Source organism: Heteronotia binoei, chromosome 21 (assembly GCF_032191835.1).
Source record: "Heteronotia binoei isolate CCM8104 ecotype False Entrance Well chromosome 21, APGP_CSIRO_Hbin_v1, whole genome shotgun sequence".
Lineage (NCBI taxonomy): Eukaryota > Metazoa > Chordata > Lepidosauria > Squamata > Gekkonidae > Heteronotia > Heteronotia binoei.
Genome location: NC_083243.1, coordinates 88,081,281 through 88,107,559, shown reverse-complemented (window position 1 = coordinate 88,107,559; position 26,279 = coordinate 88,081,281). Strand labels below are relative to the sequence as shown.

Sequence of the window (26,279 nt, the reverse complement as noted above, 5' to 3'; positions counted from 1 at the left end):
ACTTTTATAATGTTTAGTTAGGATATGTAGCAAGAGGATTTACACACACACAGAGAGATCCACGTATAAGCAATCAAGAGTCTAAGAAAATAGAGGTTATCGATAGATGAATTCAAGGGTTTGTTGAAGCGGGTAATATTCACCTGATCCAGATGAGGAGACGTCCGTTGAAGGGAAAGTACACAGAGAGGAACGAGAACGACCAGTGTAATGCGTCCTATAGACCCAATTACAGGAGTAATGGGTGGTACAGACTGCAAATGGCACCCTACAGAATGCACACCGAGGTGGTTTTTGACCCACACTATATAGGGGTTCAACGGATGGGGGTCGTTAGTTACCAAGGGGCTTTGATGTTCCATTGATGGCTATCTTGAATCGCTATGTTGGGAAATTCCACACATTTTGCAAACCTGTTTAGATGGAGTGTTTTCTTGGCCTGTCTTTGATCGGACTCCATTTTGTTTAACAGAAGTAGGAGACCCTCTCTCTTTATTTGCACTGGGGTACTCCATTTTATCAGGCAGCGCCTCACAGAAACGACACAAGTGGATGAAAAACACCAATGAAAACAGTTGAATTTCCATTTTAGAGCAGGAATTGATGAAGACAACACTTTCTGGGAAGTAACTGGGAAAGTACTGCCAGTTGATGTAACAGGTTGCTTGGTTCCACTTAACTACTGAAAAGGTATACATTGGAAAAAATGCTGTGCTGTGTGCTGTTCAACACAATAGCCATCACCCTTGTTCAGTCAAATATATTTTGAATTCTGAAAGTGTGTCTCTTTTAAAGAGTTAAGAGTTGTACTTGGAACAGAGTTGCAAGCTAAATTGCTATGAGCTGAGAATATAAAGGAGATATCCCTGGAAGAAGTTTCCTGTAAAAGGCAGTTAAGAAGGAAATTGCCTGGTGTGCTTTGAGAAGACCTGAGATTGGAAGAGATTGAGGAATGCCAGGCAGCACATGAAAGAGAATAAATGGAAGATGTATTTTGTTCTCTGTTATAGATGAGATAATTTTATCTTAATGTTTTCATTTATAAAATACAAGGGTAAGGCCCGTTGTGAAGAAAAATAGAAAGAGGCTCTGGGTGAGTGCCCCCCCTGCTGTCTTCCCACCCACCCAAGTGAAGGCATTCATTCCCCCCCTCAACTCAAGGGGAGGTGATCTCTGCCATCTGGAGAGCAGTTGTAATTCTGAGTGATCTCCAGCTTTCACCTGGAGATTGGCAACAGTGGTTTTCAAGGAGGAAATGGCTGGTTTGGTGGCGTGTATGGCATTGTACCTGTCTGAAATCCCACCCCTCCTCAAATCCCACCCTCTCCAGGTGCCATCCCTTAAATCTCCAGGAACTTCCTAACCTGGAGTTGGCAACCCTTTCTCTTTCCCTTTATCTGCCCCTCTGACAAGCTTTCCATCACCTCCCAACTCCCTGCAGACTCTACACAGGAAAAGGACAGTCTTTTTCCATGGGAGGGGGAAACAAAGAAGCTTACATCAATCTGTTCCCCCTGTGATCTACACCACAACTCTGCAAGGTAGGTGAGACTGGAAGTGTGTGACTGGTCTGCAGTCACCCAGTCTGCTTCCACAGCAAGGACGTGGGTCTGGCATGCCCCACTCTGAAGCCCTAACTCCTATGGTGTCCTCAGACTCCACCACAGAATCTCCAGGGATTTCCCACCAACCCAGAACTGGCAGCCCTAGTCAGGAATGGCCCCAATGAGTTCTCCCTCAGAGGCCTTTAGTGATACCTTTTAGAACAACATTCTCTTTCTGATGCTGACTTCAGTCTCTTTCTCTCACTTTCCCTATCTCTCTGTATGTGACTTAATGCGACAGGACACCACTTTTTCTCCTGTCACTAGGTGTTTCCTTCCCAGAGGAGGATAGGGAGGAGTCCTCAGCCAATTGAGAGAAAGCCTTTGCTCTTCCTCTCTCAGCCAACCATGGGAAGGCTTTCTCTATGGCTCTTTCCCTCCTCCTCTGTCCTTCAGCCAGTTGAGGGAAGTCTTTCCTTCTCTCCTCTGCAAAGCAGTGTGACAGGCAGCTTAGCCAATGGGAGAGTAGGGAAAGGCAGCAACTGCCAGAACCAAGGTTGCCTTTTATTGACAGAATAAGCTTGGCTGGCTAGCAACAGCCACTCGGGTGGGAGAGAGGAGCAGAGTCAACCAGTGAGTTTTTCCTCAAAGGCCAAAATAGGACTGGAAAGGGTCTCCACCACTGGCTTCTGAGAGAATCAAGCTTGGTTGCTTTTTACTGAGAGAAGCAAGGTTAATTGCCTAGCAGCAGCCACAGCCTAGCACTTCCCCCAAAGGACCAATCTTTGTCTGTTCTGGGGCCATTGGTGGGTGAGGGAGAGCAGAGTCAGCCAGTGTGAGGTAAGAGCAGTTGATTGATGGTTTGATGAGCCAAAAGTTGATGCACCACAGGCCCACCCTGTCCCAACCAATGGGGAAGCTTGGATTTGCTAAAACGAAAGGGGAATTGTATATAAAAGATGTTCTGTCTTTACTGAGTTTAAGAAATCAATGGAAATTAAAGGTGGGGGGAGGTGGAACTATATAAGGAACTAGTATGCTCACTATATTCTAGGGGTTCCTGATAACAAACTTGCATTACCCTTGGGGGTAGTATGGAGAAGAAGGACAAAAAAAGTGGGGGGTTTTGCTAGTCCAGGGTGTATGGATTTGAATTATTAAGGCAGACCATTGGCTTATCCAATGCTTTGGCTGGCAGTAGCTGTCTAGGCTCTCTGACTGGAAGAGGTCATGCTGCTTGATTGCCTGTCGTGAGACCATTTAGAGATGCTGGTGATTGATTCTTTTGAATCAAAACAGATACTCTTCTACTGAGCCACAGTTGATTACCTAAAGCCTTGGCTTCAAGGCCAAGGGCTAAGGTCACTTGGAAGCTAACAGGGCCCTAGTGCAGATAGCATGTATTTATTTATTTTACAAAAGTACAGCAATCATACAGGCCACAAAAGCAGCTAATAAATTTGTAAGCATTCACAGTAAAATCACATCTTAGAACCATTACAACCAACAGAAGCACATAACTAAAACCAGAGCAAAACTACATTTAAAAACAACAATTAAAACACTGGGCAGGAAGGATTACTGAGGGAACACCAAACAAGTCTTCACCCATTGGTGGAAGATGACAACAAAGGGGGACAGATGAGTCTCCTTGAGGGAAAGTTACAGAGTTTTGGTGCCCTGATGAGGTTGCCGTCAGCCTAATCTCAAAATGCAGAGGCACTTGAAGCAAAGTCTCAGAGAATGACCATAGTGGTCAGGGAAGTGAGCAGGCTGTTAGTCTTAAACTATATAGGGCTTTTAAATGTCAACACCAACTATAGAACTGTAAGTTATGAAGCCTTACAGGTTATTCAGAAAGTTGGAATAGACCAAGGGTGTCATACTCATTTGTTATGAGGGCCAGATTTGATGTAAATGAGACTTTGTCAAGCTGAGCCATGTGTGTCATAAAATGTCAGGTAGCAAAGATATAAACTTTATAAAGGACACAGACAAACACAATGAAAGATTTTTTAAAAAAACTTAAAATATGCTTAAAAGATTAGCACTCTTGCAATATTTTGTTTATTTAACAGTTTCTGATAACTGACACATCTTGCTCTAAATTTTGGCATCAAAATCTGAAGACAATTTCTGTGCTGTAGCAGTCTTGAGTATGCTGTTCAGGTATTGTCCAGGTGTGTCTGTCAGTTGCAAACCAACTTTTTATTGACATTCATTACAGAAATCTCATGGTCAGTGCTTTGAGTGTAACACTCGGGGGGGGGGGGGGGACATGAAATGGCTGCATTACACGCTTTTGTACATAAGTTGCTTCATGTGCTGGGCAGCCAATGGAGAAAATGTTTTCTCTGCAGCTCCTGTGTGATTGAGCAAGTGTGGCAAAGCAAGCTGTGATGTAGAAGGAAGCAAGAGGGAGAGAAGGAAGCAGATGACAGTGAGTTGCTCACAGATCTGATAGGAGACCTCTGGGGGCCTGATCTATCCCCCAAGCCACATGTTTGACACCCGTGGAATAGATGATGTAATTAGGTTTGAAGTGTATTTGCTATGAGGCACTCATTTACTACCCAGTAGTTTAGCCCTACTATTCTGTACAGTGTGGTCCCCCCACCCTATTGTGCTCTTCAGGTCTAGATTATGAGCTTCCTACTCACACTTTCCAAATCAGCCACCTGTCATTTCCAGCTGTATCTTCTGCTTTAAAAATAGTGGGGTCAGTTTGACCTCATTTATGTTTTTGTGGGGGTTTGATGTTGTCAATGAGGGGTATTTTTGACCCCAATTCCAAATTCTACTTCCCTTTGTCCTGCATTTCTGAAGGAAGTTATTCTTGAGGCCTATTTTTTTTTTCTCAGTAGCTAATGCCATGACTGAGAGCTATTAGGTTTCCATTGTTTTTTGCTGTAATGTGCGGTCACTTTAACCCCTATGCCAAAGTAGTATAGCTGGGTTTTTTCCTCCTAATGGTTGACATCCATTTCTCCCTTTTATATTTTTTTGAAATGCAGATCACATAATTGACACCATGAAATTTGTTTACTGATTATTAGCTGGTGGTTGAGGGATATTAAGAGGCCCTTATAACTCTGAGTTATGATGATGATGCGTGTGGCACTGTCACTTCCTTGAAACCTTTTGCCAGAGGGCAGGTTTTACCTTTGGCTTAGATTCTGAACATACCAAACGTACTAATAGTTGAAACCAATAGTACACAGGAAGGAGTGAAGTCACATCCCTGAATTTAAGTAGCTGTGTTCTTTTGTGATTCACAGGGATGACGTTTTAATGCCACAACTTATTTTTTTCTGCCTTGTTTCCTCTTATAGTAAGCAGTTCTTTTTGGGCAGTGTATGTTTACAGACTTCTTTCATTAGTGGATTTGTGATCTCTTTCACTCTACGTGACTTATGAAGGATTTTGATTTATTTGTCCTAGCTGTCTCATCTATTCTGACTTCTGTGCAAGTTTAAAAAACAAGGTAACCAGTCTAACAAAACTGGTTTACCTGAAGTCTCTTGAATGAAATATCAGTAATAAAAATGAGAAACGCACATACTGGATGGGAGATACATTTCTGGGTAGCCATGTGTGTAAAGAAGATCTTCGGGGATGGGTGAACCATAAGTTAAATATGAGCTGCCGGTGTGATACAGCAACAAAAAAGGCAAAGGCCATCTTGTGGTGTATCAACAGAGGCATAACATCCAGATCACAAGATGTCATAGTTCTGCTGTACACTGCATTGGTCAGGCCACACCTGGAGTATTGTGTGCAGTTCTGGAGGCCTCACTTCAAGAAGGACGTGAACAGAATGAAGAGGGTACAGAGGAGAATATGACAAGGATGATTGAGGCCTGGAGACGAAGCCCTGTGAGGAAAGGCTGAGGGACTTGGGGATGTTCAGTCTGGAGAAGAGGAGGTTGGGGGCGGGGTATGATTGCTCTCTAAGTATCTGAAGGGTTGTCCCTTAGAAGGGGCAGGGAGCTGTTCCTGTTGGCAGCAGAGGAGAGGACTTGAAATAATGGGTTTAAATTAAGGGCGAGAAGATATCAACTGGATATTAGGAAAAAGTTTTTGACAGTAAATGTTGTTCAACCATGGAATCAACTACCAATGGAGATCATGAGCTCCCCCTCACTGGCAGTCTTTAAGCAATGGCTGGATGAACACTTGTCAGGGATGCTGTAGGCTGATTCTGCATTGAGTAGGGGGTTGGATTAGATGGCCTGTATGGCTCCTTCCAACTCTATGATTCTATGAAATCTCCAGATGAGGCAGTCCATCAGGCTATTTTCTTTAAAAACAAAGATAACACAAAATGCCTTATATGCAATATACCTGAAAATTAGCAAGCAAGAACAAAGTCCTCCCATCCCTTTTTATTATTAGCTTGTGACTCTTTCACAAAATCTCTCCCAACTTGTTCAGTCCTCCCTCCCACCCTGTACCCTATGGGAGGCAAGAGCTTATTTATTTGGGAATCTTTCAAATGTCTCAATTCCCTTTCCCTTCCTGATATTTTGCAATACCTAACCCTTTTTTCCTTTTGTTGTAGGTAACAAATTCCAACCAACAAAACATTGGAGAGTGGAAAATATTAGACTTTTGGTGACTAAAAGATGTGCCATGGAATGGTAGCAGCAAAGGGCACCACGACGTCACTGCTTGCCTTGTTCAGTCATGGATTATTTTTTCCATTGGTCATCTTCAGTACTCCTGGAGTGGAAGGACTGGTCTCATGTAAGTAAAGCTCTTTCTACGTAGTTAATTGAGAGACAAATAATAACTGTTTTCACACAGCTAGGTTCCATTTGAGTAGCTTTTCATATTCATTTTTACAGAAAGAACTATTAAACCTGGATTCCTTAGATATGTGGGCTTAGAAGTCTAAGGTAATCTGTGTACAACAATCCTATTCTTTTGCCAGTTAATTCTTTAAAAAAAGTTTTATGTAGCTAAATACATAAACCGTGTCTGTTAGCCGCCCTGAGCCCGCCTAGCGGGGAGGGCGGGATATAAAAATAAAATATTATTATTATTATTATTATTATTAAATAGTTTATTTTTCATATATAAATTACTGAATATTTTTATTCATTTTTAGGCCTTATAATCAACTTGCCTTGGCCCTAACACATATTCATATATCATAGTCTGCATGTATATATAAAAATTTAACCACTGAGGAAGGCCATGGATGCCAAAATATGTTTTGTTCTGTTTTAATGTGGTTCGAGATTATCTTATGTATTTATTTCATAATATAGATTTATATACTGCCCTTCTCTGAATTCACAGAGTACAAGGTGGTCAACAACAGAAGACTATACAAATTAAAATCCAAAAAGCTAAAATAACATCAGATGGCACCAAAGCAAGCTTATAGTTTGTATTACTATCTTGCAGTAACCGGGAGAAAGCAGAGTGGAGGAAGGGAAGAGAGTGCCAGCTAAGGTGGTACCCATTGCTGCCCTCAACCTGCAGAACTGCACAAGGGCATAGATGTTATTTGGCATAGGGTTCTACCAGGTGGGAGCAAGGGCTGAAAAGGCCCTGGCTCTTGTTGAGAACAGCTGGATGTCTTTAGGGCTAGGGTTCAACAGTAAGTTCACAGCAGAGTGTAAAGCTCTTTGGAGGACATAGCAGAGGAGGTGGTCCTGAATATATGTGGGGTTCCAGATCACTCAAGATCTTAAAGGTCAGTACCAAAACATTGAACCTGACCCATTACTCCACCAGGAGCCGGTGCAGCTGGTGCAGCACAGGTTGAATGTGTGCTGTCCATGACATTCCCATCAGGACACTCACTGCCACATTCTGGACCAGTCTCAAGGGCAGGCCAGCATAAAGCGAGTTATTGTAATGCAATCTGGAGGTGACCATTGCATGGATTACTGTGGCCTGGTCAGGGGAAAACATGGGAAGACAGTTGCCTCGCCTGGTGCAACTGGTAAAACACCAGTTTGGCAACGTTTGTAATCTGGGCCTCCATAGATAAGGAGGTATCTAAGATCATGCCCAGACTCTTGACAGTTCGTGCCAGTATTAAAGATGTGCTGTCAAAAGTAGAAAGGTGGGACCCCAATCTTGAATCCCACCCCCACCCACAGAACCTCCATCTTGATTGGGTTCAGTTTCAGATGGCTCTTTCTCAACCATCCTACCACAATGTCCAGTGGCCACCCATTAATGGATACATCTGGCTGTCATCAGCACCAACTAGGCAGGGGTCTCATATAGATGTTAAACTGCATTGGGGAGAAGATTGTCTCCTGATGTTAAGGGGTACCTAGTTGAGGGGTGCCCTTCCCCATCAACCAAAATATATTGTAATTGTAAATATATATGTAATTGAAATGTTATTGGTTTTTAAGGTTTTAATTGCTTAAATATTTAATTGTTTTTATACTTAAAATTGTTTAATTTTCATGTTTGATCAATTTTGGAAGCCGCCCTGAGCCACTTGTGGGAAGGGCAGGATATAAATCTCGAATAAATTAAAAAAAATTGAATTAGTGGTCCTATTTTATTGGTTCAAGGCTTTTAAATTAGAAATATTTAAATATTTCAGGTTATAGCGATTTAGGACTTCTTAGTTCAAGTATTCACCACTTGCAGGATGAATTGTGCCAGTGTTTTTTATTTCAGTGCCCTTTGTAATAAATACATATATTTTTGTCTTAATTTATTTCTCATAATGTTTTTTCTCTCACCGAACTTCACCCTTTAGTACCCAACTTCACAGATAGGTTCTTCAGCAGCAAAGAATACATATTTTAAAAATTGCTTGATAGCTTTAAAGGCTCTTGCTGTTGTCATAAGAAGTAGGTTAAAAGAATTTAAGGTTTCCAGCTTTCTGATGCATGCTTGTAAATGAAATTGTGAGTCTGACAGTTCTTCCGGGCAGGAATAACTATATCTGAGTTAGGTAATTCATACAAAGCATATAATTTTGTGAGTGTGATAACACTCATTTAGAAAATAAAGAGAGGACACTGGGCATGTTCCATTTTAGTAACAATCACAGTACTTCTGTGCCTTTTTAAAATAGATTTATTTACTAAATTTTTAAATGCACCTGATTGCTCTGTAATATGTAGCTGGCTCAGTGTTTTATACTGTTTAAGTGTTTGGCTGTTGTTCAGGTTTTGTAATTCTGAGTTGTTAATAAGTGATGGCCTTTGGCTAATAATAAACTAGTTCATAAAATCACAGTAATTGCAGTACTTTCACTTTCACCAGATATGACAGCTTAGATATCTTGGATTTGTAGGAGTTGGTTCCTGGTTCTGTCCTGGAGATACTTGCTAGTGTGACCAAGAATCAGAACTCAGAATATGGCTGTATTAATCCTTGATCGCTCCCATTAAGCTTCATGTGGCAAAGTAGATTGGGGCAGGATATGAGTTTAGCTACTCTTGTCCCCATTTTTTTTTCCCCCTCAGAGTACAGTGTAACCCTGCAGCATTCTGGTTTTCTCATCCGCAGTTGCTTATAGAGGATTCTAGGCTCATCCATCAGCAGGGGTTGTGGGAGGTGTTGCAATTTGTGTGCAGTGTATTTCTTTTACTACATTCTTTTTGTAGGATTGGTCAGATGAATGAATTCCTTTATCTAATAAAAATACTACAATAACTGAAGAGTGGGGAAGAAAGCTGCATTGAATGCCAGCCCAGCCTTGTTTTTGCAGCCTTGCATTCCAGTGTAACACTTCTTCCTAGGCCACAGACCAGTCTTATTAACCCTGTTGATAAATAACTGAAAACACCTCATTCCTGAAATGTTCACATAGTTAATGCAGCATCTACAATTGAGACTGTTCTTTTCAGTGGTCTGTAACAGATTATTCATCTATAAAATTATTTCTTTTCGTGTCTGTCAAAGTATGTTCTATGAAGCAGTATTCACTTGGGCTGGTGCTACTGAAGGAGCACAGCTTTTATGTGTATTGATGACAGAGGGCTACTTGTCTCCTCTAGTTTCTTCCTTCCTGTAGTTCCAGTCCTTGTCTGATAGGGTTTGCTTTAGGATTTTGTTTGGATAACTGTTCACAGATTTTGTTTGGATAATTGTTTTGCTGTATTCCAGAGTGCAAAAGATCTTTCTAGGGAAGAAAGTGATGATACATTGAATCCCATGGAGGATTGTGGCAGGGTGTTCCCCTCTCCTGTTGCAGCCTAAAATAGCCCCTGAAATGCTCCCCCTGCAGCAAAGGGAATGCTAGGAACAGGATGGGACAATTTGGCCTCCCCACACACTTCCTGTCTACAGAAATCTTCTGTGTAATCCAAGATATATGCTTCTGCTTGAAGGCATTTTGTATTTGAATGGATGTGAATGATGGCTGCAGTGGCATACTAAAGTTTCTAGGTGTCTTAACAACCAAGTGCACCTATGGTGATGTCTTGCCTTTTATGTAATCTAGAAAGTCTGCTAACGATTTAAGAGCCAGGTAAGTACCTAGTTCAGACAGCTTGCTTGGAAACCTGTACTGGTTCATTTTGAAATATTTTTTTCTAGCTTTCCAAATTAAAAAGTACTTGAGTACTATTGGAGAAATGAGTATATGAGCCCAAAGCCTTAGTTCACAGAATTTCTTGTCTGTTGCTGGATATTTAAAATGCAATACAGATGAGCAGCTTTAGTAAGCAGTGTCATGTATGATGTGTCTGACAGTTCTATTCCTGAGAAAGCCATGATAAACAATGAATTGTTCAGAAGAGCATGCTGAGCTTCCTGCCAGATGTTTGGCTGGATGATACACACTGGAAGTGCCATTAGAAGTTTGGCGATTGTAGTGAGTCATGATTGGCACAAACTGGTTTTAGTAAAGATGACACTGCAGCATGTTGGTGGCCATAACAGAAGCTAGCTAGCTAGCTTCAGAAAGGTTTAAAATTATGTACAGCATCTGCTTTATCCAGACTTAACTTTCTGAAGGTGCCCTTTCCCCTCTGAGTTACATAAAGCCTCAGTGTGCTTTATGCTGCGGTTGCCAAATAAATGTTTAAATGAGGGAGGAATAGAAGTGTATTTATTCTGTCATATTTAAGGGACACATGTAATAAAAATAATAATTTTTAATTTATATCCCGCCCTCCCCGTTGAAGCAGGCTCAGGGCGGCTCACATAGTATAAATACAACGTTACAATAATAAAATAATAAAACAGATAAAATATCCCAATTTACAGTTATTACTCAGTTAAGCAATTAAGAGATCAATAAAACAAAATTTAAAACCACAGATTAATTGGTGCTACAGATATAACATAGCATGCATAGTAATGGTATAATTTCCACATTAAAAAGCTAGCTGGAAGAGGACGGTCTTACAGGCCCAGCGAAACTGGTTAAGGTTCCGCAAGGGCCGTACCTCTTCTGGTAGCTGGTTCCACCAGCGGGGAGCTGTAGCTGAGAAGGCCCTCTCTCTCATTGTTTTCAATTTGATCTCCTTCGGCCCAGGGATTGTCAGCAGATTTTGCGAGCTAGATCGAAGCACTCTCTGGGGAACATATGAGGAGAGACGGTTCCTAAGGTAGACAGGTCCTCGGCCATATAGGGCTTTAAAGGTAGTAACCAGCACCTTGTAACAAATCCGGTACACAATTGGCAGCCAGTGCAGTTCCCGCAGCCCAGGCTGTATGTGCTCCCACTTAGGAGTCCCATTAACAGTCCGGCTGCTGCGTTCTGCACTAGCTGCAGTTTCCGGGTTTGGCACAGGGGCAACCCCATGTAGAGGGCATTACAGTAGTCTAACCTCGAGGTGACCATTGCATAGATCACTGTTGCCAGGTCATCGCGCTCCAGTAAGGGAGCCATCTGCCTCACCCATCTCAGATGAAAAAAAGGCGGATTTAGCAGTGGCTGATATCTGGGCCTCCATTGACAAGGAAGGCTCCAGTAAGACCTCCAGGCTCTTGACCCTGCGCACTGTTTTCAGTGGTGCACCATCAAAGACCAGTAGGGGAATTTCCCTTCCTAGACCGCCCCGGCCCAGGCATAGGACGTCTGTCTTCGTTGGATTCAGCTTCAACATGTTGCTTTGTCCTGAACTACATGTTAAAGGTGGAGGCCTTTTCAAGATTCTTCTAACATCACAGAAGATTATTTGGAATATAGAAAGTTGTGCAAAAGAGGACACTGAGATGTTTTTCACACAACTGCACATGGGCTTAGAAGAAGGTCAAGTGCTCACCCTTAAAGATGTTGGAAGAAAGCTCTGGGAAAAGGCAAGTACCTACAAATGTGATTCAACAATGTTCTGTGAGGCTGATACAAAGGAATTAAATTTTCCCCTCAGCTTTTACATTACTGTCCTACCCTGGATATTCCAGGTTAGCCCACTTTCATCAGATCTTGGAAGCTAAGCAGCGTTAGTGTTTGTATGGAGACCATCAAGAATGTCCAGAGTCAATGCAGAGGCAGGCAGTGATGAACCACCAAGCATCTCTGAATGTCTCTTGCCTTAAAAACCCCCAAGGGTCACCATAAATTGGCTATGTCTTGATGACACTTCCCACCACAACTTAGATCACTAAATATTCCTTATCTTCTTGCCATGAGTAATATAGAAGGGTCTCCAGAATAAGGTCTTCAGAAGTGATTAACATTTGTTTTGCAATTGTAGCATGTGGCCATCTTCCCCAAAAGTTGTGCCTTGCTGCAGCTCTGAAACAATCCGTGTGATTATCACCTCAGCCAAATCAAAGTAATTGTCAGACAATCAGAGCCCATGGGATTCCACTGAATGGGATGTGTATGTGTGAGTATGCCTTAGTTTAAGAAGGAATGTCATGATCCTAGACCTAGTGAGATCTACAGACTCCAGGGAAGCCTGTGTAGCTACAGGGCCTACATTTCCCAGGATCTCTTCTGTCCTTCTGATTGGGTGGGCAGCAGTTTTCAAGGGGAAACTTGCCCAATGGAGACCAGAGGAGTGGGACCTGGGAAGAAAGAATAAATACATCTTGCTTAGAGAGTTAGGTTATTTTCTGTGAAAAGGCTGCTGCAGGAGGGTTCCCTCACCCAAGGAGTGGTGAGTCTGTTGGCATTAGAAGAAGGGAACATTTAGTTAGCCGTATCAGGGCTGTTTGCATCACCTTTAGTATTTTCATATTCACTGTTGCATAAAAGTTTTCACAACCCACTTGTTTTTTCTTGAGCACTTATTATAAACCTGTTGTTGTTACACTGCCTGGGTCCTTGTGTCTCCTTGATCATGGTTAAAAGGTACTTGCTAATAAGGAAGATACAGGGGTTGGGTGGGTGCTCTGGACCCTCCCAGAGAGACCCTTGCCAGAGTGGTGGCAGCCAGTCACCTGGTCCCCTATTTGTGACAAAGGGAGTTAGGGGTGTTCCCTCAGACAGGGATTTTGCAGCTTTGGATAACAGGATCAGTTTAGCCATGATATTTATTTGGTATTTAGGCAGGATTTGGGTAAGTTTAGGGAAGAAAGCTTATTTTTAGGTGATAAATAAGCAACTTGGTAAAAGGCAGAAGGACCAAATCTACCTAGGCAGTTTCTGATAACCAAAGACTGTGAGGTGAAAGGGAATACTTTGAAAGAATCGTTTTGGTAGGTCCATTAAGTATGAATATGTCCTTACAGACCAGAGACACTAGGTTGGTGACATGGGCAGGTGAGCCCTGTATATCCTTTGGCATATGTGAGGCGTACTGATTTTAGAAGAGCAAAGAGGTGACAGAATAGAGGCATGGGGTTCAGGGGTTAACAGGGCAATAAAAGTAAGTTCTCTGAGATTTTTTTCCAGCAGAAAGAATGGCAGGGTTTGATGACATTAGTGTAGGAGGGTACTGAAAAGGACAGTTTGTATGCTGTCATTCCTTTTAGAGAACTCTGAACAGTATATTAGCCTTGCAGCAACACCATGGAAACAAGTGAGCTAATGACTCTTCCCCAGTAATTCATGCAATCTGATGGATTTGAACTTGAGAATCCAATTTCCAAACATTTTTGAAATCAGACCACAAAACTGAAAAATGCTGTATAAATAAGGTGCAGAAGTTTCCACTTGTTAGCATTTATTTGTTCCTTCTGTTATTATCGGTGTACAGTGAGTGCTGTTTTGCTTTTTGTATTTAGGGGCAGCAAACATGCTGCAGTGTAAATCAGTGATAAATGGTTTTTTTGAGTCTTTGGTTTACTCATTTTGCTTTTGGCAAGATGTTGTACAACACTCATCTTCCAAGTCCAGCCAGGATGGAACAGTGAAATAGAAACCACTTTTGAACACTGAAATATTCATCCACTATCTACAGTTGCTTGATCAATAGTTTAGCAGGGGTGTCAAAAATGCAGTTCGGGGGCCAAACCAGGCCCCTGGAAGGCTCCTATCAGGCCCCCAAGCAACTGGCTGTCATCTGCTTCCTTCTTCCTCTTTCTTGCTTCCTTCTGCATAACCGCTTGCTTTGCAAGGCTTGCTCAATTGCACAGGAGCTACGGAGCAAAACCTCTGTTTACTCCATTGACTGAGGCTCCTTCCTTGGGAAGGAAGGGGGGGGAGGAATAGCTTGCTTTGCCAGGCTCTCTCAGTTGCACAGCAGAGCTACTGAGCCAAGCCTCTCTTCCTTCTATTGGCTGAGGCTCCTCCCCCCAGTCCCTGGGAAAGGAAGGAAAGAGCTAGAGCTTCCTTTGTCTAGTTCCCTGGATCCCATGGAAGAAATACAAAGACCAATGAGTGCTAATGTTTTAAGTTTTTAAAAAAATATATTGTGTTTGCCTGTGTTCTTTATAAAATTTATAGCTCTGCTACCAAATCTCAAATAGGTACACACATGGCCCGGCCCGACATGGCCCTACAAAATCTCATTTATGTCAGATCCAACCCTCATAAGAAATGAGTTCGACACCCCTGGTTTACAGTGTTAATTAAGATTTTTTTTCATCTGTTTAAAAGTTTATAAATGCTCATCTAGTTTTCACTTGATTGAAGGGTCAGTATGAGGCTTTCTGCGTAGTCTTTTTGAAGATGTCTTGAAATACTTATAATGCTTAGGTAGGAAAACAATAACAGTAACATTTGATGGTGTCAGCCGTCCTATAATTTAACATTACTTGGATTGTCGATAAAGCTCTGTAGTTCACAATGAACAAAATATTTACACTGACAGAACTGGCAGACATCTCTTATTGGAACAGCCATTCTAGCATCCTGCTCTGAAGATGCCCCAGGGCAGCAAGCCTTGACTCTGTACAAATACACAATAGAAGAATGTGCATTTTAGTGAGGAAAGGACAGTGCAAGAGAAGAATCTTCATGACATAGTCCTTCCTAAACCTTGTTTTGTTTGAACAGGCATTTTTCCTGCTGTTTGGGGAACTGGCAAAGTGTGAAGTAAGAGGCTCCTAGTATAAATGTTACTTTGCCATAAATGTACTGGGTAGCTTGTAAGGTAGCTGTTACTCTCTGAACCTCAGCCCCCCTCTTTAATGTAAGGATCATAGTACTGAACTGTATCTGAAGCTCTCTAAGCACTGAAAACCACTGCTGTTACATAGCAGACCCGTCGCCTGCTTCTATTATTTATGGTAGAAGGCCCTCCTCACTTTTCTGCCCTTTCTGTGGCCAAGCCAAACATCTCGGAAACACAGCTGCACAGCCTGTCAAGCATGACCCAGAGGAGACACTGTTGAGGGGAGGGGGGAGGGTTTACAAAAAGCTCTGATTAAACCATCTGTAAGGGCACAGCCAGAACTTCTGTCACCCAGGCTCTGCCCCTTGTCTTCTGGTGCTATGCTTGTAAGAACATTAGCATTTCAATAGGAGAATTACCATAACCCCCAGGTTCTGAGAGGGAAATCATCTACCTCTTAATTGAAAAGCTGCTTTGTGCCTGTTGTCCTGTTGATCAACATGCATAGCAGATACAAAAGCAAGAGCTGAAAGTTTTGTTAGAGAGAGAAACAACTGGCAGAGAAATCTACCATGAACCAAAAATTTCAAACATATAAAATTGAAATATCTTTTTTGTATGAGAAGCTGTTACAGGAAATTACTGGCCAGATAGAAGAAATAGTCAAGAGGTTTATTAATGTACTAGAGAATCATAGAATCATAGAGTTGGAAGGGACCTCCAGGGTCATCTAGTCCAGCTCCCTCTGCACAATGCAGGAAACTCACAAAATACCTCCCCCTAAATTCAAAGGATCTTCATTGCTGTCAGATGGCCATCCAGCCTCTGTTTAAAATCCTCCAAGGAAGGAGAGCCCACCACCTCCTGAGGAAGCCTGTTCCACTGAGGAACCGCTCTAACGGTCAGGAAGTTCTTCCGAATGTTGAGCCGGAAACTCTTTTGATTTAATTTCAACCCATTGGTTCTGGTCCTACCTTCTGGGGTCACAGAAAACAATTCCACACCATTCTTTGGATGACAGCCCTTCAAGTACTCAAAGATGATGATCATATCACCTCTCAGCCGCCTCCCCTCCAAGGTAAACATGCCCAGCTCCTTCAACCTTTCTTCATAGGACTTGGTCTCCAGACTGCTCACCATCTTCGTTGCCCTCCTCTGGACCTGTTCCAGCTTGTCTATATGCTTCTTAAAATGTGGTGCTCAAAACTGAACACTATACTCCAGGTGAGATCTTACCAGAGTAGAGTAAAGCGATGCCATCACTTCACGTGATCTGGACACTGTACTTCTGTTCATACAGCTCAAAATTGCACTTGCCTTTTTAGCCACCACATCACACTGTTGACTCATGTTCAGCGTATGGTTCACTAAGATCGCTAGATCCTTTTTGCACATACTACTGCTAAGACAAGTCTCCCCCAACCTATAAGCATGCATTGGATTTTTCCTACCTAAATGCAGACTTTACATTTATCCCTGTTAAAATTCATTTTATTGATTTTAGCCCAGTTTTCCAGCTTGTCAAGGTCATCCTGTATCCTGTTTCTTTCTTCTACTGTATTTGCAACCCCTCCCAATTTAGTACCATCTGCAAATTTAATAAGCATTCCCTCTATTCCTTCATCCAAATCATTGATAAAGATGTTGAACAAAACAGGCCCCAGGATAGATCCTTGAGGCACTGGTCACTCCTCTCCAAGAGGATGAGGAACCATTCACAAGCACTCTTTGGGTGCGATCTGTCAACCAGTTACAGATCCACCTAACATTTTACCAACTTGTCAACAAGGATAGTATGTGGAACCTTATCAAAAGCCTTATTGAAATCAAGATAAACAAAGTCTACAGCATTCTCCTGATCCAGCAAGGTAGTCACTTTCTCAAAAAAAGAGATCAGGTTAGTCTGACATGAATTGTTCTTGAGAAACCCATGCTGGGTCACAACCATTGCAACCATCCTTTCTAAATGTTCCAGGACTGACTGCTTAATGATTTGGAGTTGGGAGTAAGCAGTGAAGTGGCTAAGTTTGCAGATGACTCTAAATTGTTCAGGGTGGTGAAGACCAGAGAGGATTGTGAGGCACTCCAAAGAGATCTGTTGAGGTTGGGTGAGTGGGCATCAACATGGCAGATGAGGTTCAGTGTGGCTAAGTGCAAAGTAATGCACATTGGGGCCAAAAATCCTAGCTAAAAATACAAGTTGATGGGGTGTGAACTGGCAGAGACTGACCAAGAGAGAGATTTTGGGGTTGTGGTAGATAGCTCACTGATAATGTCAAGACAGTGTGCGATTGCAATAAAAAAAGGCCAACGCCATGCTGGGAATTATTAGGAAGGGAATTGAAAACAAATCAGCCAGTATCATAATGCTCCTGTATAAATCGATGGTGCGGCCTCATTTGGAGTACTGAACACTAATGATCTGCGTGGATGAAATGCTTTAGACTGGTGGTGTCAAACATGCGGCCCAGGGACAAAATCAGGCCCCCAGAGGGCTCCTATCAGGCCCGCGAGCAACTCGGTGTCATCTGCTTCCTTCTCCCTCTCTTGCTTCCTTCTGCATCACCACTTGCTTTTTCAATCACACAGAAGCTACAGAGCAAATCTCCTCCCTTGGGGAGGAAGTGGGGAAAGGAGAGCTAGCTTTTCCAGGCTCTTTCAGTTGCATAGCAGAGCTACTGAACCAAGCTTGTCATCCTCCTGTTGGTTAAGGCTCAGCAAGCCAGTGAAGTGGATTAGGCTGAGTGTGTGCATTTGTCTGTGTCATTTATAAAGTTTCTATCTCCCCTACCTGGCATTACATTTTATGACACACATGGCCCGGACCAACAAGGTCAAGATCCGTCCCTCATAGCAAATGAGTTCAGCACCCCTGCTTTAGACGTTGTCTATGTCTATATAGCTTGGGGATGAAGGGTTGACTGAGGACAGTTCCTGAAAGAACCTCTGAATTTGTATTGTGACAACAGTCATTGGCACTCAGTTTTCTAAGATCTCTCTCTCTCGGCTTGACTTTGCGAACGAAGATTTAAGAAAGGTGCAGTAGTCCACGTCTGCTGCAGGCTCGCTGGTGGCTGACAAGACCAATGCGGGACAGGCAGGTCTGGCCACAGTGGCTGCCGGGAAAAGTCTGATTTGGGGTTGGTGCTGTAGCAGTACGATTCTTCCTCAATCTCCTTTTGTCCTCAAGACCAGCTATGTGTGCGTTCTCAAAGGAAGAGACAGCCTGGTGAACGGTGTGCCTCCATGCTTTGCGATCTGAGGCTAGGTCAGACCACTGGTGATGGTTAATGCAACAGGTACCAAGGGATTTATTCAAGGAGTCCTTGAACCTCTTCTTTGGTGCCCCTCTGTTTCGATGGCCGGTGGAAAGTTCGCCATACAGGGCAATCTTAGGAAGGCGGTGGTTTTCCATCCTGGAGATATGCCCTGCCCAGCGTAGCTGCGTCTTCAACAGCAATGCCTCGATGCTTGTAACCTCTGCCCGCTTGAGGACTTCAGTGTTGGTCACAAAGTCACTCCAGTGGATGTTGAGGATGGTGCGAAGGCAGCGCTGATGAAAGCGCTCAAGGAGTCGCAGATGATGACGGTATAATACCCACGATTCGGAGCCGTAGATGAGGGTTGTCATCACAACCGCTTTGTAAACATTGATCTTTGTGCCTTATTTCAGATGCTTGTTGCTCCACACTCTTTTATGCAGTCGGCCAAATGCACGGTTTGCCTTTGCCAGTCTATTGTCAATCTCCTTGTTGATCTTGGCGTCTGAGGAGATGATGCACCCCAGGTAGCTGAACTGCTGGACTGTCTTCAAAACTGATTCACCCACAGTGATGCAAGGAGGGTGATAATCTTCCTGGGGTGCAGGCTGGTGGAGAACTTCTGTCTTCTTCAGACTAACTTCTAAGCCGAATAGCTTGGCAGCCTCTGCAAAGCAGGACATCATATGCTGCAGAGCTGATACCGAGTGGGAGACAAGTGCAGCATCATCAGCAAACAGTAGCTCTCGGATAAGTTTTTCCATTGTCTTGGAGTGGGCCTTTAGTCGCCTCAGGTTGAACAGGCTGCCATCAGTGCGATAGCGGATGTAGACACCATCGTCATCATCATCATCTACTGCGGCTCTTTGAAGCATCATGCTAAAGAAAATAGTAAAGAGAGTTGGCGCGAGAACACAACCTTGTTTTACACCTGTGCTTGTTGGGAAGGGCTCCGAGAGATCGTTGCAGTGTCTGACTTGGCCTCGCTGGTCTTCATGTAGCTGGATGACCATACTGAGGAACCTAAACGTTCCAAGATTTGCCACAGGCCGTTCCTGCTAACAGTATCAAAAGCTTTGGTAAGGTCGACAAAAGTCACATATAGACCCTTGTTCTGTTCCCTGCATTTCTCTTGGAGCTGCCTGAGAACAAATACCATGTCGGTGGTGCTCCTGTTAGCTCTAAAGCCACACTGGCTCTCTGGGAGGAGTTCTTCTGCAATGGTGGGCACCAGTTCAGGAGTATTCTAGCAAGGATTTTGCCTGCGATGGAGAGCAGGGTTATCCCCCGGTAGTTGGAGCAGTCTGACTTTTCCCCTTTGTTCTTATGTAGAGTAATGATGATTGCATCGCGAAAGTCCTGTGGTAGTTTGCCTTTTTCCCAGCAGGTGACAAGTACTTTGTGAAGTGTGCTATGTAGTACTATGCCACCATGCTTCCAGATCACTGGTGGGATTCCATCAACTCCCGCTGCCTTGCCACTTTTCAGTTGTTTGATGGCTTTAACAGTCTCTTCTAGGGTGGGGATCTCATCCAACTCTGTTTTCACTGGTTGAAGTGGGGTAAGGTGGATTGCTGAATCTTGAACTACGCGGTTGGCACTGAAGAGAACCTGAAAATACTCCGACCACCGGTTCAGTATGGATGCCTTGTCTGTGAGGAGCACTTGGCCATCTGCACTACGCAAGGGACTCTGAGCCTGATATGATGGACCATATACTGACTTCAGGGCTTCGTAGAACCCTCTTAAATCACCAATGTCTGCACACAGCTGGGTTCTCTCTGCAAGCTTGGTCCACCACTCGTTCTGAATGTCTCGAAGCTTGCGCTGGAGATTGCTACATACAGCACGAAAGGTTGCTTTTTTCCCGGGACAGGAGGGCTGAGCAAGATGTGCTTGGTAGGCAGATCTTTTTTTCGCCAGTAATTCTTGGATCTCTTGATTGTTCTTGTCAAACCAGTCCTTGTTCTTCCTTGTGGAGAACCCGAGGACTTCTTCAGAGGTCAACAGGATGGTAATTTTTAGGTGTTCCCAGAGTGCTTCTGGAGAAGGATCTGTGAGGCAACTGGGGTCCTCAATTCTTATCTGGAGTTTTGCCTGGAAGGCAGCTCTAACTTCGGCTGACTGAAGGCTGCCAATCTGAAACTTCCTCCGGGGGATACCGCCTCTCCTGGGTGTAGATTTAAAGTGAAGATGGAGATTGCAGCGTACAAGACGATGATCCGTATGACATTCTGCACTGGGCATTACTCACGTGTGTAAGACATCTTGAAGGTCTCTCTGGCGCACCAGAATGTAGTCAATAAGGTGCCAATGCTTGGACTGTGGGTGCATCCAGGTTGTCTTTAGACTGTTCTTCTGCTGGAAGATAGTGTTGGTAATGATGAACTGATGCTCCGTGCAGAATTCTAGCAGGAGGCACCCGTTATCATTGCAGTTGCCATGCCGTGTTTGCCAAGTACTCCTTTCCAGGCTTCCGAGTCTTTACCTACTCTGGCACTGAAGTCGCCAAGGATGATCACCTTGTCCTCTGTAGGGGTCTTCAGTACGAGGTTGCGTAGATCATCATAGAACTTATTCTTTTCTGCAGAATCTGCTTGAAGGGTTGGGGCATACACACTGAAGAGTGTTGCATGCTGCTTGTTTTGAAGAGGGAGGCGCATAGACATGATGTGATCTGAGTGACCTGTTGGCAGGTTTTCGGGTTTAGAGGCAATGGAATTCCTGACCATGAAGCCAACGCCAGAAAGGCGGCTCTCAGCTTTTGACCTACCCGACCAGTAGAGGGTATAGCCAGCACCATGTTCTTGGAGACTACCTTCCTCAGGGAAACGGACCTCACTGAGAGCTGCTATGTCGATATTCAACCTGAGAAGTTCGCGGGCAACTAGAGCAGAGTGTCGTTCAGGGTGACCACTGTCTACTGTATCAAGCATGGTTCTGATGTTCCAACACGCAAGCTTTAGTCTTTGCACACTTTGTGAGGCAGGTGCATGCCTTTTCTTTGTTGTTATTTTTCGACCGCAAGTAAGGATGCCTGTTGACCGTGGCTACCAACTGGGGGGGGGGAGGAGACGAGCTTTGTTTAGGCCACCTTTTCTAGGCCCCTCTCCATATGGAGCAAGCAGTGCTGTCCCTAAATAAGGCTGCTTGGTCGTTCAGGGTGCTGCCAAAAAATGCTTTCGTCTCCGGGTCAGCATCCGGCGACCAATACCCTGAACCGCCTACATGCAGGATCGGGACTGCGGCTTCCAGTGGCATCTTCCACCTGCCGTTTCACCCCTTGCCCATTGCTGCAGGACTTGGTATGTTGTGGGTTGTGAATGTGGATACCCTTCAGGCCTGCGCAGAGGAATTTTTAGGTGAAGCACAGTGTGCGCAGTACTGGCTCCACCCTTTCACCATGGGGTCATCTGCCATGGCCCAGTAAGCCGGCAGCGAGTCCTCCAGGTGGTAGATGTTACATTAACGAGCTCTGTCTGCCCGGGCTTGATGTTAGAGTTTTCCTTCTCTTGGCTGGCGAGGTTGGTGAGCCCAGCCTGCCCATCCAGTTATACCGCCAGACATTCAGTCGCACCAAGACGTGGCAAACTCTGTGATAACGGGGGGGGGGGGGGGACCAGCGAGAAGGTGTTGCCATGGATGCAGTAATGTAGGAGAGGCCATTGCAGTGACCATCTGCCAGGCATAGCCAGGCAGTGACCACGCAGCGTTCACTACACCGTGAAAGGAGATGTATTGCGCATGCACTTTCCCTGGGGAGGCAGGACACCCGGAGGGAGGCCACCCCCCACCCACCCCTTTCTAAGATAGAGCCTGTAGAATCCTAATTTTAGCTTCTTGTAGTGAGAGAAGCATTAAGAACATAAGAGAAGCCATGTTGGATCAGGCCAACGGCCCATCCAGTCCAACACTCTGTGTCACACAGTGGCAAAAAATTTTATATACACACACACTGTGGCTAATAGCCACTGATGGACCTGTGCTCCATATTTTTATCTAAACCCCTCTTGAAGGTGGCTATACTTGTGGCTGCCACCACCTCCTGTGGCAGTGAATTCCACATGTTAATCACCCTTTGGGTGAAGAAGTACTTCCTTTTATCTGTTTTAACCAGTCTGCTCAGCAATTTCATCGAATGCCCACAAGTTCTTGTATTGAGAGAAAGGAAGAAAAGTACTTCTTTCTCTACTTTCTCCATCCCATGCATTATCTTGTAAACCTCTATCATGTCACCCTGCAGTCAACGTTTCTCCAAGCTAAAGAGTCCCAAGCGTTTCAACCTTTCTTCATAGGGAAAGTGCTCCAGCCCTTTAATCATTCTAGTTGCCCTTCTCTGGACTTTCTCCAATGCTATAATATCATTTTCAGTGAGTTTATCTACCACGACCCCAAGATCTCTCTCTTGGTCAGTCTCTGCCAGTTCACACCCCATCAACTTGTATTTGTAGCTGGGATTCCTGGCCCCAATGTGCATTACTTTGCACTTGGCCACATTGAACCGCATCTGCCACGTTGACGCCCACTCACCCAGCCTCAACAGATCCCTTTGGAGTTCCTCACAATCCTCTCTGGTTCTCACCACCCTGAACAATTTAGTGTCATCCGCAAACTTGGCCACTTCACTGCTCACTCCCAACTCTAAATCATTTATGAACAAGTTATGAACAAGAGCATGGGACCCAGTACCGAGCCCTGCGGCACCCCACTGCTTACCATCCTCCACTGCGAAGACTGCCCATTTATACTCACTCTCTGCTTCCTATTACTCAGCCAGTTTTTGATCCACAAGAGGACCTGTCCTTTTGGGCTGATGACTACAAAGAAAAGTATGAAATCATGTGGGAAGCTTGTTTAAATCCTTAAAGAGGTCTGAGTGGGATTCTAATAGCCAGGAAAAGAATGAACGCGTTCATAGGGTAGAGAAAAGTGGGGTATAAGAGCCAACCCTTTTTCTTCTTTTTCACTGAGCATGTGTTATCAATGCACGACACTGTAATGAGTTCACTCAGTCTCTGTCATGATGTTCACTGTGCTGGTGTGACTGTTGGCTTTCTGCTATTTAAATGTCAGAAGTTATATGAAGAATATAAATCTTCTGGTCATACAGTTGGAACCACCTGTTAAATTTCATGTCACCTTGATATATAGAATACAGAGTGTCTTGTGCCCCTAAGTTCTAGAGTTCTTCTTGATTTGGAGAACTGGACCTGAGAAGTACTTTAACAACTTTTGGGATCTGATGACTGAGTTGCTTATCATATTGGAAATGTACCATTAACATAAACTGGAAGGTGGGAGACAACTTTTAACAATTTTTGACACAAGCTGTGATCTTGGGTAGCTATCTCATTGGCTTTGTCTGGTCTGGTTTATTTAGGGATTGAATTTCCTTTGCTTCTGTTGTAGTTTTAGTGTTAACGTCTGTGTTTTTAGTGTTAACAACTTATGCTGTGTAAATTAGCATAGAAACTATTTTGTTGTGGTGAGAATGAGCTATTTACAGTCACCACCCTGCTTACCTGTGTGTAACCTGAAGACTTTGGTTAGTGTTATGAACCCTATGAATCCCAGCAGTTTCAAAGTTCTGTTCTGACTTCCTTTTTGCAATGACAAGTTTGTACAAACAAAGTAACAAATTGATAATGGGCTTGTAAATGCAGAAGTGAGTGTGTTACTTTAGACTTTTTGAGGGCTAATTTATGTTTTTTCATGTGCATGGCCAGTTTCAGACCAAATACAAAAATCGTCATTGCAACAAGATTGCCAGCTGTTCATCCCAAACCAGGTTGTACCCTATCTGAAAATGAAAAATAACAGTAGTTTAAAATCAAAACTCCCTCACCTCCACACACACACAGTAAGCCCATGTAAGAAACTTAGGTCAGTTCTCTCCTACAAAATTGGCTTCATGTTTCCTTTAAAATGGTTTGAATAGGCAGAGAGTGTGTAATTGGTTGCCTTGCTAAAGTAAATGTCAGTGTTTACAAACAATGGCCTTTGTCAAAATCATGTGTAAGTACTGTCTGTGAATGATGCGTTGTGGGTTGTGTATGTGGATATGCCCTTCAGGCCTGCGCAGAGGAATTTTTTAGGTGAAGCCCAGTGTGCGCAGTACTGGCTCCACCCTTTCACCTGGGGGTCATCTGCCATGGACCAGTAAGCCGGGACGCCGGCAGCAAGTCCTCCAGGTGGTAGGTGTTACATTAACGAACTCTATCTGCCCGGGTTTGATGTTAGAGTTTTCCTTCTCTTAGGCTGGCAAGGTTGGTGGGCCCAGCCTGCCCATCCGGTTATACCGCCGGACAATTCGGTCGCACCATGACATAGCAAAATCTGTGAAAAACGGGGGGGGGGGGACCAGCGAGAAGGTGTTGCTACGGATGCAGTAATGCAGGAGAGGCCATTGCAGTGACCATCTGCCAGGCATAGCCAGACAGTGACCACGCGGCATTCACTACACCGGGAGAGGAGAGGCTATGTATTGCGCATACACTTTCCCTGGGGGGGGTAGGATACCCAGAGGATACCCCCCCCACCCCTTCACACACACCCCCCCCACAACGCATCAAGTCCTGCAGCGATGGGCAAGGGGCGAAACGGCAGGTGGAAGGTGCCACTGGAAGCCGCAGTCCCGATCCTGCATGTAGGCGGTTCAGGGTATTGGTCGCCTGATGCTAACCCGGAGACGAAAGCATTTTTCGGCAGCACCCAGAACGACCAAGCAGCCTTATCTAGGGACAGCACTGCTTGCTCCACACGGAGAGGGGCCTAGAAAAGGTGGCCTAAACAAAGCTCGTCTCCTCCACCCCAGTTGGCTAGCCGCGGTCAACGGGCATCCTTACTTGCGGTCAAAAAATAACAACAAAGAAAAGGCATGCACCTGCCTCACAAAGTGTGCAAAGACTAAAGCTTGCGTGTTGGAACATCAGAACTATGCTCGACACAGTAGACAGTGGTCGCCCTGAACGACGCTGTGCTCTAGTTGCCCACGAACTTCTCAGGTTGAATATCGACATAGCAGCTCTCAGTGAGGTCCGTTTCCCTGAGGAAGGTAGTCTCCAAGAACACGGTGCTGGCTATACCCTCTACTGGTCAGGTAAGTCAAAGGCTGAGAGCCGCCTTTCTGGCGTTGGCTTCATGGTCAGGAACTCCATTGCCTCCAAACTCGAAAACCTGCCAACAGGTCACTCAGATCGCATCATGTCCATGCGCCTCCCACTTCAAAACAAGCAGCATGCAACACTCTTCAGTGTGTATGCCCCAACCCTTCAAGCAGATCCTGCAGAAAAGAACAAGTTCTATGTTGATCTACACAACCTCGTACGGAAGACCCCTACAGAGGACAAGGTGATCATCCTTGGCGACTTCAATGCCAGAGTAGGTAAAGACTCGGAAGCCTGGAAAGAAGTACTTGGCAAACACGGCATTGGCAACTGCAATGACAACGGGCGCCTCCTGCTAGAATTCTGCATGGAGCACCAGCTCACCATCACCAACACTATCTTCCAGCAGAAGAACAGTCTGAAGACAACCTGGATGCACCCACAGTCCAAGCATTGGCACCTTATCGACTACATTCTGGTGCGCCAGAGAGACCTTCGAGATGTCTTACACACCCGAGTAATGCCCAGTGCAGAATGTCATACGGATCATCGTCTTGTACGCTGCAATCTCCATCTTCACTTTAAACCCACACCCAGGAGAGGAGGTATCCCTCGGAGGAAGTTTCAGGTTGGCAGTCTCCAGTCAGCCGAAGTTAAAGCTGCCTTCCAGGAAAAACTCCAGTCAAGAATTGAGGACCCCAGTTGCCCCACAGACCCTTCTCCAGAAGCACTCTGGAAACACCTAAAAACTACCGTCCTGCAGATCTCTGAAGAAGTCCTCGGGTTCTCCACAAGGAAGAACAAGGACTGGTTTGATGAGAACAATCAAGAGATCCAAGATTTACTGGCGAAAAAGAGATCTGCCTACCAAGCACATCTTGCTCAGCCCTCCTGTCCTGGGAAAAAAGCAACCTTTCGCGCTGTATGTAGCAACCTCCAGTGCAAGCTTCGAGACATTCAGAACGAGTGGTGGACCAAGCTTGCTGA

General features: G+C 44.4%; 1 protein-coding gene across 1 annotated transcript in view; it reads left to right on the top strand.

Annotated features, from left to right (window-relative positions):
* Window positions 1-6,105: 6,105 nt before the first annotated feature.
* Window positions 6,106-26,279, top strand: part of SUSD6 (sushi domain containing 6) — a 47,650-nt gene continuing 27,476 nt past the window's right edge. The window contains exon 1 of the mRNA XM_060261547.1: window positions 6,106-6,290. Within this exon, the coding sequence (XP_060117530.1) occupies window positions 6,170-6,290 (121 nt within the window). The 5' untranslated portion in view covers window positions 6,106-6,169. The remainder of the gene's footprint in view (window positions 6,291-26,279) is intronic.